Consider the following 14,596-nt stretch of genomic DNA (forward strand, 5'->3'; position numbering starts at 1 on the left):
ATCTAATTAAAAACACACACTCAGTTGTGATACATTTTCACTCCAGGCTGCATATGCCAGAAGGACAGGTATATCCTACCATAGGTCAGACATGCCATACAAAGAAAGAGTGCCAGTGTCAGGTAGTGGTTAGAGTGTCAGACTAGAATCTGAGAGACCCCAGTTCAAATCCCTGCCCTGCCATGAAAGCTTGCTGGGTGACCTTACTCTAGACACTCTCTCAGCCTCACAGGGTTGTTGTTGTGAGGATAAAACAGAGGACGATGTTGTAAGGTGCTTTGGATCACCACTGGGGAGAGAAGTGAGGTATAAATACCTCAACAAAAGAAATAATCTCAGCAATATGTAACCCACTTAAGGTCCTAATATTTGTAGGGAGAGTGGGCAGGTTCAGTCGGTATTGACAGCGGAACTCCCACCTATGGTTATTAACAATATGTAACTGCTGTTACTACACATGTACTTAAACACAGGCATAAAAGAGGCAATACAACCAATGCACTTTAACATTTAAAATAAACTCTTTATATAAACAAAGCATGGAGGTTTTCATATAAATCCTCATTCACTTTTGGTTAGTTGCTATTACTTCATAGCAATTAATCTTCAGGATATTACTAAGTACAGATATCTTCAGCATCCACAAAGATGCACAGAACAGAAAAATTACTAAGCACATAAATAATACATATATTGTAAGTCCATATGTTGTAAGCTCACAGATACTGGAACAGCATATGAGGTTTCCAGGCTGTACTTGGGAGGCTGCAGCTCTTCTCAGTTGACTCCAGGATTTACCTGCAATAATTCAAGGCAGGCCTTAACACAACCAAGTCTATATAGGCCTCTCCCCAAGATGTTGCCTCTTTCTGGGCCAGGCTGAACTGCTGGCTGCTTTAACAAACAGAATACTAAGGAAGATATTTAAAAGGATCAATAACTATAAAATTACATATTTTCACAAGCATATGAAATTACTATTAAGTATCTTAATAGTCCCAAACCAACATTTAATAACTTCCCAAGAAGTAACTTCACCTTTGTTTGAAAGGATCTCTAATAATTACATTGGTTAACAGCATTTACCTGCAATAATTCAAGGCAGGCCTTAACACAACCAAGTCTATATAGGCCTCTCCCCAAGATGTTGCCTCTTTCTGGGCCAGGCTGAACTGCTGGCTGCTGGGAATACCCAGCCTCCTTTAGGGAAGGCTACAAACACTGAGCATGCTCATAAAGGGAGTTGATTGCCACACCACCTATTGGCAAAAGCAGGCGTGCTTGATCCTTGTATGCTGTTAACAGCTACAAAACTGCATGGGTTACATTCTCCCCTACTAAAACGATGTCGTCCCTGACATCCTTATACACAATGGGGTAGTGTGGGTGCAGAACCCTGGAGAATGGCTGTGTGTAAAAGGTTATGTACATAATCATGAAATTTTGCAGGAATGTGCCTTTGTCTTCGTGGTCTACGGGGCAAACCCTCGGCCGTGGCTTCTTGCGTCGAGGTTTCAAAATCTTGTGTCTCCATTTGTCCTTCTTCCAGCTCAAGTACTGATGATTCAACTGAGACATCAGACAGTGCACTCCCTTGCATTTCTGGTACTGTATCAGGAAAGTCTAATAGGGCTGTACTTTCAGTGGGTGACAGCCAAGTATCATGCACACATGAAGGACTAGACTCATTTGGTTTAAACTCAGATGCGTTAGGATTCAATTCAACAGTTGGTTTGGACTCTAGTGGTTTAAGAACTGGGTCTTCAGTTGTAGCCAACTCGTTAATATCTGGCAGATTGTGATCAGAGTGAACATCTTGTTGAGATTCCCCCTCATCAAGAACTGAAATGAAACCACATGGCCGCAGTATATCACGATGCAATGTCCTTTCAGGCCCATTACCATCTTCAGGTTTCAAAACATAAACTGGAAGGTCTTGTAGCTGTCGAATGACAATATATACTTGCTTGAAAAGCTGTTGACATACAAAGTAAACAGCATGCAAAACATTTTTCTATTTATTTTTAAGAAAGCCAAATAAAACATTTCTGCTGGTCTCTTGTCTTGGCTGTTCATGTTACATTGCCCTATGCTGATTGATTGGTCAAGTTTTTTTGAGGCTGGAGAACATCTTGAAGCTGAAACCTGAAATATATAGCATTAATCCCCATGATAGAAATCAAAGAAGCAAGTATAGATAAGGAGGGTAGCAGATTCTTTGTTAGATATCTGCACAGTGTTGAATTAGAGATATTAGTCAAGGGCATCTTCCAGCCCTTCGCTCCACTACACTGCTAGTATGGTGGTAGCAATGTCCCATTTTACATTCCTCTGGTAAGAACTTTATCATCCATTTCCAAACATGTGTGACCAATATTCCAGAAAGGTGGGGTCAAATTAAGGGGAGAACTAGTGGAACAGTTGAGAGTTCTTTTTGTACTTAGTGTTTTAATCGATTGCCCTTTCCTAGGGAAAGCTGAGCCCTTTCTGAAAGGATGCACCCTATGTGTTCCAGATCCATTTGAACACACAGCACCAAAGCTAATTGGATCCTGCAGTGGAGGTCTTTTTAACTGGTGACAGAAAGAGAAACATTTAATGGAGTTTGTATGATAGAGGCAGCAAAGAGAGGAGGAAGAGTGACCCTAAAAAAAAAAGTAGCAAGGGGTGGCAAGCCATCACATTAAAAATGAATGCCTTTCAAGAATAAGGTTGTGTTCAGACTGGCAGTTTGGCCTGATATAGGCACATTTTACAAACGGATTAAATGGGCAGGATCACACAGCCACATCTGTCAGGCGTTCCCCGGGCATACTCACCCCATCAGAGGATGACTGGGAGTCAGGTTAAAAAGTCACCAGCTCTGAAGTGGTGTTTTTGTTTCCCCGTGCATTCATTGCACATGGCCAGATGTCTGAACACGGGGGAGTGTGCACAAAAGGACTTTGGCAGTGTGAACCTGCAGATCTGTTCTGCCACTACGGAGACAGTTTTTTAAAAGAATTGCCTATGTGCGCATGCGTACTATGCACACACATGGTTTTGGGGGGGTTTTTTGCAGTTCACTCCATGGCTGAGGCACCACAATAATGTGGATGTTTTACCATGGGATGTCTCCGTGGGTAACCCACAGCAGGGTGTGCTGTGTGGCTGATATATCCCACTACACTTTAACCCGGTTCAATTCGAGGTGGCACCAAGCCGCCAGTGTGATCACAGCTTATCTCATACAGCCAAGGGGCTGCAGCAAGAAGGGGGAGTCTGACCAGACTTCTCCTTCCTACACTCTTGCAGACCCTTGGCACTTGGAACTCACTCCATTTGCGGTAGCATGGGTTCAACCCCCTTAAAACACGTTTAAAAGGGAAGAGAGAGGGATATATCAGAAAAACTGGCATAGAATAGAAGGAGATTTTGGAGCAGGAAAGTTATGTAAAGGAAACAGAAAATTCATAAAGTAGTATCCCTTATTTTAATTTTGTAGGTAAGGGGTAGGGTATGTGTGGAAAGCTTCCATAAGAACCTGTCAGGGGTGGGAATGGGATGCATACTGCACTGTCCTGTTGGATCTTTATCAGTAGCACTGGCCTAGCTAGAATTGGTTATGAGACAACACAGCTTTTACTTTGAACAAACGATGTACTGCTTTTCTTTTTAAAGGGAATGAATGGGAGCCATTTAGCAACGGGTGGAAAAGTCAACCGGCATAGTCAGGTTCGTTTAGGGTTGCCAGCTCCGGGTTGGGGAATATCTGGAGATTTTGGGGGTCGGGTCTGAGGAAGGTAGAGTTTGGGGACGGGAGGGACCTCAGCAGGGTGTAATGCAATAAGAGTCCACCCTCCAAAGCAGCCATTTTCTCTGTGCGATTTTGATCTCTGTAGCCTGGAGATCAGTCGTAATCCCAGGAGGTATCTAGCTGCCACCTGTCAATCCTAGTCACTACTAGGATAGAAACTCACTTTACCCAGGGTGATCTCAGCCACTGAATGTAGGAAATGGCATTGTACCAACAGAGCCATTGATCCGCTTAGTTATTGATTCTGTATTCTGATTTATAGTGGCTTTCCAGGTCCCAGAAAGAACCAATGTGTTTCCAAATTCGTCCTACCTGAGATGCTTTAACAAGGATTAAAGCACACGTTCCACCACTGCACTACAGTTCCCCCACCTGAGAATGAAGCCTTACTCCAGAGTTCTACCCCTTCAGCTGCAAAGCTAAGAGTGGGCCTGTCTTTGTTTTAATGTAGGCATTACGTCTTTGTTCCGTGTGATTTCTAACCCGGTGTAACAGGCCGGATTAACCCCCCGGCCAGAGTAACCCCGGGGTTATTCTGGCCTAGGCTAGAATAACCCCGGAGGGGTTATTGAGGGGTTATTCTGGCCTAGGCTAGAGTAACCCCGGGTTAATCTGGCCGGCTGTAACAGGCCAGATTCATCCCCCCTGGCCAGAGTAACCCCGGGGTTACTCTGGCCGGGGGGTTAATCTGGCCTGTTACACCGGCTTTATTATCGACAGTGTGTGCGCGCCTGTGTATGAACTGTAGGGGGAAAAACAGTTTAAATCCCCCCCCAATGAAAAGCAGACTGAAGTTCTTTACGTATTCCAAGCCATCTGTCTGAAACTTAATAAAATCGGATATTCTAATTTTTTTCTTTCTTTCCACCTTTTAGGGAAATTTATTGCCCTGTTGAAACAAGTTCTGCAGTTGTCAGGGCTGATCATACATTGGGTTCTGCACTGCCGCCTATTGTATGATTGTGAGCAGTATGTAATTTACCAGTGTCCCCAAAGATATTCTTGAAATGAGACGTTTCATCTCAATCATCATACACCGACGACGTTTTCCAAATAAATAAATTAGCGGGCTTGTGATATTGTTTTCAAGTTTTACAGGTAATTTGCATAGAAAGCCTTGCTTCTCTGGGAATTGTCAGACCTTAATATCCCTGGGAGCTACAAGAAACTATTATTAACATATCTCTAGGTAATATTATTTAGGAGTTAATGCTTGGTAGAATATCATTTACATTAAAGTTGGAAATAGGTCCAAATACGTTTTAGCCTCCAGGAGAATATTAACCATACCATTTCAAGGAATGACTGTAGCCTAAAAATTAATCTCATTCTTACTTTCAATGACTTTTATGACACTGTATAAATTCTGGCTTCTTTGCTTGGGAGTGAGAAGGAAACCTGGCAGGGATAAGCTCATGAAAATGTGCACAAAAGCCAGAAGTTTCAAAATAATGAGGTCCTACCAATAACGTTAAGTGCAGATCCTTTTTTGATCCAAGATCACTCTGATTTTAAATTATACCCTCAAATGGCTTTAATGGGTATTTATTTTGGACCTCTAACATGAAACAGGAAGGTACAAAGGAAAAGGTACATTTTCCCCTTGGATGTAGCCACAGAGTTTCCCTGGTGAGTCAACAAAGGAGGGCCTTGGCTCCATACAGCAACATCTGCTTCAAATTCAGAAGGTCCCAGGTTCAGTCCCTGGCATCTCTGTTTAGAAAAGGGGGAAAGAACAGGTGACGTGAAGGACCGCTGCCTAAGACGCCGGAGGGCTGCTGCCAGCCAGCGTAGAGAATAATGACCTTGCCGGGCCAGCAGTCTGGCTCACTGTGAGGCAGCTTCACGTGACTTTCACGACTGGGATCATTTGGACAAGACCAGCCCCAAATCCGGGTCTGAGCCCCGCCAACTGGTACCTGTGGCAATGCCAGTGTCACAGGAGTGCTTGTCTCAGTTTGCTCCCATGGTTTTTTTTTTTAATGGTCTAACCTGCCCTAGTCAGACTGCACCCAGACTGCACAGCGTTGGCATTGGCTACTGCTTGCAGGGTCAGGGAAACACAGACCCAAGGAAGTATTTTTTTCCCCCAACTGCACATGACCATGGGCCCTGATCTAGATGGCCCAAGCTAGCCTGATCTGGTCAGATCTCAGAACTTAAGCAGGATTGGCCCTGGATGGGAGACCACCAAGGAAGTACGGTGTCGCTACAGAGAGACAGGTGACAGCAAACCATCTCTGTTTGTCTCTTCCCTTGAGAACCCTGCAGTGTCGCCATAAGTCAGCTGTGAGTTGATGGCACTTTCCACCATGACCATGGAGATGGTGGTGGTGGCGGGGGGAGTTAGCAGCTCCTCCCCAGCAAGTGTTGTTTGGGCCACGCTGTTGTCAAATATAAACTCAGATTTGCTGCCACGTATTGTTGGGGGAAGCCTTTGGATGTCAATAGCCTCCTGTGATCAAAATGGAGTCAAAGAAAAATGGGATGCAACTTCTTATATAAGGCCCCAGACCCTGATTCTGGCCTTACTGAAGCTAATCAGGTTACACGGTGGCAGAATGTAATTGCACTGTACTGTCATGGTAGTTTTGTAGCCTTGCAACACTTGGTAAAAGAATCCTGGCAGGTAATTCCCTGAGTAGACTAGATTGAAATTTCTGGAGCTGTAGGACATTTGGGAGAAAAGGCAAAGGGGAGTGGAAGAGTACCAGCACTGGCAAGATGGGCGCAATGCCAGATGATACTAGAGACACCAACATGTGCCAGATTTCCAACTACATTGCTATCAGCAAGATGAAACACCATCTCTTTAAAACCATGTGCATACTCACACAGAAGGCTGGGCTACAGGAGGAAGCTTGTTCTCCAAAGATTTTTGGAAAGAATTGGTGTTGGGCTAAGAACATAAACTCTCTGGGCTGGTTTTCTTTCCATTATAGAAGGCAAAACCACTAGGTTCAGGTAATGGATGTGAATTCTCTAGGACTAAGGCTATGCAAGACTGTCAAAATTGTAGCACAAGAGAGGGCTTAGAAAAGAGGAAGCTTGCTAGAGCGACAGAGCAAAAGCAAGAGCCAGCATTGTGGAGAGATTAGCATATCCCACTAGGATCTGGGAGATCTCAGGCTGAAATCCCCAATCTGCTGTGGATACTTGCTGGGTGACCTTGGGCCAATCAAAGCTTTGGAGGACAAGCTTGGTCCTGTAGCTCAGCCTTCTGGGTGATCTTGGGCCAGTCAAATGCTCTCAGTCTAACCTGTCTCAAATGCTCTCAGAAATACATCCTGTTAATTTCCGTATTTCTTTTTGTTCTTCATTGGTTGTTATCTAATAAGATTATCTTGGTTTTTTAATTCAGTTTATATCTAGAGTAGATTCCAAATCTGGTTATTTGTTCCATTGTATATTTCAAGGAAATGCTTGGTTTTGTTACTGTCATGACAACATCCTATGCATAGCTTTTCATCTTATATTCTTCCTTTTCCTTTATTCAAAAAATTCTATTATCTTGTCTGATTTTATTGGCCAATATTTCCATTGTCAGAATAAATAATAGTGGTGGTATCAGGCAGCCTTGTTGGGTTCCCTTTGCTATCTCATTTCCCCCCCATAAAGAACTATTTACTAAAACTCTGGCATGCTGAACAGTATAAATACTTTGAATCAAATTTAAGAATTTGTCTTCACAGTTCATATTTTGTAATACTTTCATCAAGAATAGCCAAGACACATTATCAAAATTTCTCTGCATCCAGGAACATAAATCTTGTTTTTCCGTCTTTTTCCGTCTTTTCTCCTAGAATATTCATTTACGGCTGCGGGAACACTGGCAGGAAAATGCGGGGGGAAAGCGTGGCTGTTTGCCCCGGGGCTAAAAACCATGCGGTTGCGCGAGCAGATCTACCGTGGAGGTCCCGTGGAGGTCCTGTGGTAGGGGGGAGGTGCCAATCACTCCACAGTCCTGCGGTGCGGCAAAGAAGCGGGGCAAACGGGGTTGGGTTTTTTTAAAACTCAACTGTGCGCATGCTCCCTTGGGTGCTTGTGCGCATCCGTGGAGACTTTGAAAACAAAAAAACCTTTTTGCGAGGGGACATGGGCGGGCGCCGAAACTACCACCGGAAACGTGATCAGATGCCCGCCCATGCCCCGCGGTTTCCAGAAACTAGTACCTCAGAGGTACTCGTTTTTTACAGCGCATCTTCGGAGTGAAGCCCCGGGTGAGCCCGCTTCCCAGATGTGGCGGTGAGATCGCGCCCGGATAATCCGCCTATCTTCCATCCCTCTAGCATGCCTAATGCTCCGTATGACCGCAGCCTACGTTAAGCAAATATCTGATGTTGTCCTTCATTTATCTTTTTAGGATAAGTCCTGTTTGATCTTCATGGATTAATTCTGGAATACACTTTCTTAGACTCTCGGCCATTATTGTGGCAAAAATCTTATAATCTACATTTAGTTATAAAGATTGGTCTATAAGACTGTGGTAGTAATGGATCATTACTCACCTGCCTGTAAACCGCTCTGAGACCTTCGGGTCTGAGCAGTATATAAACCAAATGTAATAAATAATAATAATAATAAATCATTCCCTTCTTTGTGTATTAAAGTTATATTTGCCTCTCACCAGGTTGGTGATATTTGTTTTCTCTCCTGAATTTCATTCATTGCTTTTTGAAGAGGTATTGTTAATATATCTTCAAAGCATTTGTAGTATGTTGCTGTCAAGCCATCAGGTCCAGGAGTTTTGTCCTTTTTTGATATATTTTTTTTAATAGCATGATTGATTTCTTGTACTGTTACCACTTGGTTTAATATTTTTCTGTGTTCGGTCATAAACCTTTTAAATGGTATCTCAAGTACATATTTTCCCATTCCTTCCTCATCTATAGATTCTTCTTGTTCTGAATAGAATATTTGATTTCCTTCCCTAATTCCTGGTAGCCTTCTTTTTTCCTCTGTTTATTTGCAAATTCAAAGTGTCTTTGTTTTAGATATTTTTTTTCTGCATTTCTTCTACTTCTAACAGATCTAATTGGTTCTTTGTTTCATATCTTTCAGCTTATTCTTACTACTAGCGGTTTTGTGTTTATGTTCCAATACCTTTATCTAATCTGTTATTTTCTTTATGGAGTCCTGTTTTTCTTTTTTTCTTTCTTGCAGCTATTGCCGATAGGGTTTCCCTAATATAAGCCTTACTGCCCTCCTGTATCTACTGTGATTTCACTGGTATTGTTGGTATTGAAATATTCTATTAAGTTTTTCTTGCATTTTTGTTTTACTTTATCTTGTAATCAAAGTGCATCATTTAGTCTCCATGATGTTTCCTGCACCGCCACATTCTGAACCAGTTGAAGTTTCCGGATCTGTCTCAAGGGTAGGCCAGTATAAAGCTAGTTACAGCAGTCCAATATAGAGGTGACCATTGCATGGATTACTGTGGCTAGGATGTGGCGAGACAGGAAGGGGGCCAGTTGCCTCACCTGGCATAGCTGGCAAAATGTTAGCTTGGCAACATTTGTGATCTGGGTCTCCATGAATAAGGAGGCATCTAGAACCACACCCAAACTCCTGACAGTCTGTGCTGGTGTTAAGGGTGCACTGTCAAGAGTAGGGAGTTGGCACCCCAAACTTGAATCCCTCCTACCCAGGGGAAAATAAAGGTAGGTTGATGATTGGCTGGGCAGGAGATAGGGTTGCCAACTCCAGGTGGGAAATTCCTGGAGATGTGAGGGATGGAGCCTGGAGAGGGTGAGGTTTCAGGAGGCGTGGAACCTTGGACAGGTACAAAGCCATAGACTTCACCCTCCAAACCAACTATTCCCTTCTGTGGAACCATTGTTGCCAATCTCCAGGTGAGGGCTGGAGATCACTCAAAATTACAACTGTTCTTTAGGTAGCAGAGATCAGTTCCTCTGGAGAAAATGGTGGACTCAGTGTCATTATACCCTGTTGAGGTCGCCACAGCAAATTGACACTGAGTGTCCAAGGCCGGGGCACCCGCCCAGAGCCTCTTTCTAGAGGTCGTTGTATTTATTTCCACAATGGGCCTTTTTCCTAGTAATAGATAAAGCAGATGACTATAAATGATTGTCTATGTTTATATCTATGCTAATGTTTAAGTCCACGCAAGATGTTTGTCTTGTAAAATTGCAGTAATGTATTGTTTGTTTTTGTTTGTTTGTAAAACTAAAAATTATATATAAAAATGCTCTTGGCCTAATCTTCCTCATAGGATTATTGTTATGATGATAAAATGGAAGAGAGGAGACTGTTGCAATTTGCTCTGGGGAGAAAAGTGAGTTACAGATATCAACGCAATAAATGTAGCATCATTTTTTCCTCTTTGTGTGATCATCATTCCCAGTCCTTTAACACAAAGCTCCTCTTAAACAGGTCTTTCAATTCTATCTGTGCAGCTGTAAGAACTATCCTTTTTTAATCCTAAAAAAAAAAAAATGTTTTACAAGCATTTGACGATCCCAAATTTGATAATCAGTATCAAAGCAACACCATTCTTCTCCACAGAGCTGGTAATGCTGCTGTGAGAAGAAGGCATGGCCACCTAACATGCATCTGCTTTCTTTGACGTAATTGTATAATCTAAATAAATCCCAGGCTTATTTTGGTCAAGGACTAACAGTCTCTCCCCCCATCGCTGCCTCATTTTGAAGTTTGCTAGCCTGCTGGCTCGTCTTCTTTAGCATTCTGAAATCCCACTACCTTGGCCCATTTCACCGTCGATGTCTGCTGCTGGCTTCTGCGTGAGAAAGAAAACAATTTGTTCTGACGGAAGGTAATCCCTTGTGAGGGTCCACCAGCTGGCCGCGGCAGGGGCCAAGGTTTGTCATCCATAGAAGCAGGATGCGTTCCCCTGCCAAAGTCAGCAGAAGCAAAACTCCACGTCGTACCCTCCGTCTGAAGTCCTGTATTCCCACCAAGCCCAAACAGAAATAAAAACAGGATGGGGGAGCCGCGTCCAAATCAAGCGTTTAGTTCAAACATTTGCACACCTTGGAGTAATCTCTTTTGGCTTCTGGGGGAGAACAGCCTGGGAAGCATCTCATGGACATCTGGGGACATTTTGCGACATCTGGTTCGCAAGCCCAGGATAATAAATCCTACATATAAAAGCTGTGGGTTTGTTTGCATCAAATAGCTGATGGGGGGGTGGGGGTGGACGGGATTGTTCCTTCTTTGATATGGGGAAGCCCCACAGCCAAATTTCTAGCAGGAGCTGTCTCTGTTGCCGTTTCATCAACAGCAACGCCCTCCCCCCACCCCCGCAGTTGGAGACAATATCCTTTTCCAGCAGAGGCCTGCATGGTTCAGCTTCTTGATCTTCATGCCACAGGAGGTGTTCACAAGAAGGAGGCCAAATGGATAGTCACAATGCCAATAAAGGGATGATGATGATGATGATGATGATGATGATGATGATGATGATGATGGTGATATCAAAAGGAAGGGATATCTTCATTCTCGCTTGGGAAACCGAGTGCAGGGGCTGTTTCAGTTAGGTTTCCTCAACAGACCATAGTTGAAGATCACAGAAAAATAGGGCCAGAGGGATCATTATTAAGGTTGCCCCCTCTGGTCTGGGAAATACCTGGAGATTTTGAGAGTGGCGCCTGGGGAGGAGGAGCTTGGGGAGGGGAGGGGCCTCAGCAGGGCATTAAGGCCATAGAGGCCACTCTCCAGATGATCCGTTTTCTCCAGGAAAACTGATCTTGGTTGTTTGGCGATAATTGTAATAGCTGGAGATCTTCAGGTGGCAACTGGAAGTTGGCAACCCTGATTCATTATGAGTTGCCTCCTGCCAGCTTTTTTGCACAATCTCATCTGGTTCTCATCTGTATTACAGTCCCCATCACACATGGCTTTTGTCCATGGAGGTCTCATTATCCCCAGCATAGCCTTTTTTTGGTGGTCAAAAGATACTCCCTTCTTTCCTTTTTCAGGAGTGGAGAAACTGGTTGGATCCAACTCATGTGGCTGCTGGCTTCCTCACTGGGGTGGGGACATCAAGCCCATTGGCTCTCTGTGTCTTTGGGGGCCAGTTAGGTGCTGGTTCTGATTTCTAAAATCTTCAGTGACCTAGGCCAACATATCTTTGGGAGCATCTTCACCAAACCTAAACTGAAGCTTAATCCTGACAAACTGGTGAGCGGATCTTGCCTTAGGGTTGCCAGCTCTAGGTTGTGAAATAGCTGGAGATTTTGGGGGTGGAGCCTGAGGAGGGCGGGGCTTGGGGCATAATGTCATAGAATCCAACTTCCAAAGCAGCCATTTTCTCCAGGTGAACTGATTTCTGTCACCTGGAGATTAGTTGTAATAGTGGAATGTCTCCAGCTACGACCTGGAGGTTGGCAACCCCAGTCTGAGCTGGGATTTACCATGTCAGCCATTCTGGATAGAATTGCACCCCCCTGGAAGGAACAGGTCTGTAGGCTGGGGGTGCTTTCAGACTCAGGCCTGGCATTGGATAAGCAGAAGGCAGCTGTGGCCAGGAGGGCCTTTTACCAGCTTCAACTAGTTAGCCAGCTGCAGCCTTTTCTGGACAGGAAGATCTTTCCATTGTGGTGCATGCCCTGGTTACATCTAGATTATATTACTGTAACGCACTCTGCATGGGGCTGTCCTTGAAAAGCATTCAGAAACTTCAGTTGGCTGTAGCCAGGATTGTGACTGGAGAGGGTCATAGGGACCATATCACTCCAGTGTTGGCCCATCTACAGTGACTTCCAATCTGTTTCTGGGCAAAATTCAAAATGCTGGTGCTAGCCTTTAGAGCTCTGTATGGTTTGGGACCAACATCCCTGAAGGACTGCCTACTCCCTTATTAACCTAACCAACCACTGTGGACATCTTCCAAGGCCCTGCTTCAGGTGCCCCCACCTTCTGAGGGTAGGCAGATGGCAACCCAGGAGAGGGCCTTCTTGGTAGTGACACCAAAACTCTGGAACTCTGTCCCCAGAGAGACTCAGCTGTCCGCTTCTGTCACCATCTCCTGCCAATCATTTGGTGTTTCCTGAGTGATCCCTCCTCTCTCCTCGGTTTCATTCATTCATTCATTCATTCATTCATTCATTCATTCATTCATTCATTCATTCATTCATTCATTCATTCATTCATTCATTCATTCATTCATTCATTCATTCATTCATTTTTCAGATTTTTGTTCCAGCCTCCCCAAAGAGGGCTTAGGGCAGATCACAACAAACACACACTCATCACAATAAATTTACATTACATTAAAATAATTAAAACAGTGAAATTCAAAAGTAGCAGCAAATTACATTTAAAAAGACTGTTAGAGTCATACAGGTGGAATCAATGAGCACTTCAATAGATTGGGAACTAGAGCAGGGAAACATTGTTGTTTCTGTATTTTGTATTTGCACTTTAATTGTTTTGATCATGTGTTTGTTGCTTGGTTGGTTTTAACAGCTTCTATGATGAAATTTTTATTGTGTGTGTTTTGCTAGTCTCCTTTGTGGCCCTACGAGGGCAGAAAGGCATGGTTAATTTTTTTGTTAAAGAAATTCATTCATTAGTTAAATTTATTTATTTTAAATAAATATGAATCATGGTATTGAACTAAGTCAGCAGCATGCACAGACCACTTGCAGCAGAGCTTCATTTAAGTACCTGGAAAGACGCACTGGGGATGTGCCTTTGCCAGGTGACGCACATAAGAAGACTGCGTGGCTTTAGACATAAAAGCACCTGCAAAACAACCCAGAGGCAGGATGTTATACCCTTCTGGCCACACTTGCCCCACAAATTAATTACCTCCCACCATGAATTAATTGTCAATTGCATCATCAGGGCGAGATAGCCAAGGCTGGCACCTGGGTATCACCACCTAGAAGGCACTGGCAGGCTGCCCTTGGTGCCCTGGATGCCAAGAGATATTTTTTAAAAAAAAACAAACACCTTTTTAATATACATTGGTAGTCATTTTAGTAATCTATTGGTATGTTTTAAAAGAGCACATTTGCCATATTTTAACACATACTCATTTCTTTTAACTGTTCATGCGAATTGATCTGTGGTGTCACTTTGGAGAAGCAAATGCAAGCTGGATACGTTTTGGAGTGCTAAAGGTGTGCAGGGTGCTCAACTGGCTTCGGTTTTGTGCCTTTCCCAGTGTGTTGCGAGCACAAATCAAGAGCAAACGAGAGCCTCGGCCGTTCATACCCTCATCCAACCACGTCCAAGGAATGTGTAGATGATCAGGAAAATAAGAAGTGGGAAGGAATTCTCTGCTTCTGGTCTGTTGCTGTTGCTGCAATTGAACTTGGAGGCCCCTGGATCGGCTGTACAATAAAAATGGGAAACATCAGGAGAGACAATCTGGGATATTCCAAGTCCTGCATAGTTTGGCCCCCAGGTGGAAAACCAGGGCTATTTTTGGGCAGGAACACACAGGAACGGAGTTCCGTCTGGCTCCTGAGTTGGCCACACCCAGCAGGAACTCATTAGCATAATAGGCCACACCCGACAGCAGAAACTTATTAGGATTGGCTACATTAGAGGTGTGTGGCCTAACATGCAAAGGAGTTCCTGCTACAAAAAAGCCCTGGGTTTGGACAACAAACAAGGTAAACAAAGGAGCAAAAAGTGGGTGTGGCTGGATGACCACACTTCCGGTAACATGGGGTTGTGGCCTAATATGCTAATGAGCTGTGCTGTCAGGATGTGGCCTAATATGCTAATGAGTTTCTGCTGTTGGGTGTGACCTATTATGCTAATGAGTTCCTGCTGGGCTTTTTCTACAAAAAAACCCCTGTGGAA

The 14,596-nt window shown here is 43.8% G+C and overlaps 1 protein-coding gene across 1 annotated transcript in view; it reads right to left on the bottom strand.

Moving 5' to 3' along the window:
* Positions 1-4,826, bottom strand: part of ZEB1 (zinc finger E-box binding homeobox 1) — a 198,926-nt gene extending 194,100 nt beyond the window's left edge. The window contains exons 1-2 of the mRNA XM_015408108.1: positions 4,779-4,826; positions 1,486-1,975 (exon numbers count right to left, since the gene is read on the bottom strand). Of these exons, the coding sequence (XP_015263594.1) occupies positions 1,486-1,975; positions 4,779-4,826 (538 nt within the window). The remainder of the gene's footprint in view (positions 1-1,485; positions 1,976-4,778) is intronic.
* Positions 4,827-14,596: the final 9,770 nt, after the last annotated feature.

This window comes from Gekko japonicus, unplaced genomic scaffold (assembly GCF_001447785.1).
Source record: "Gekko japonicus isolate JY-2015 unplaced genomic scaffold, Gekko_japonicus_V1.1 scaffold87, whole genome shotgun sequence".
Taxonomy (NCBI): domain Eukaryota; kingdom Metazoa; phylum Chordata; class Lepidosauria; order Squamata; family Gekkonidae; genus Gekko; species Gekko japonicus.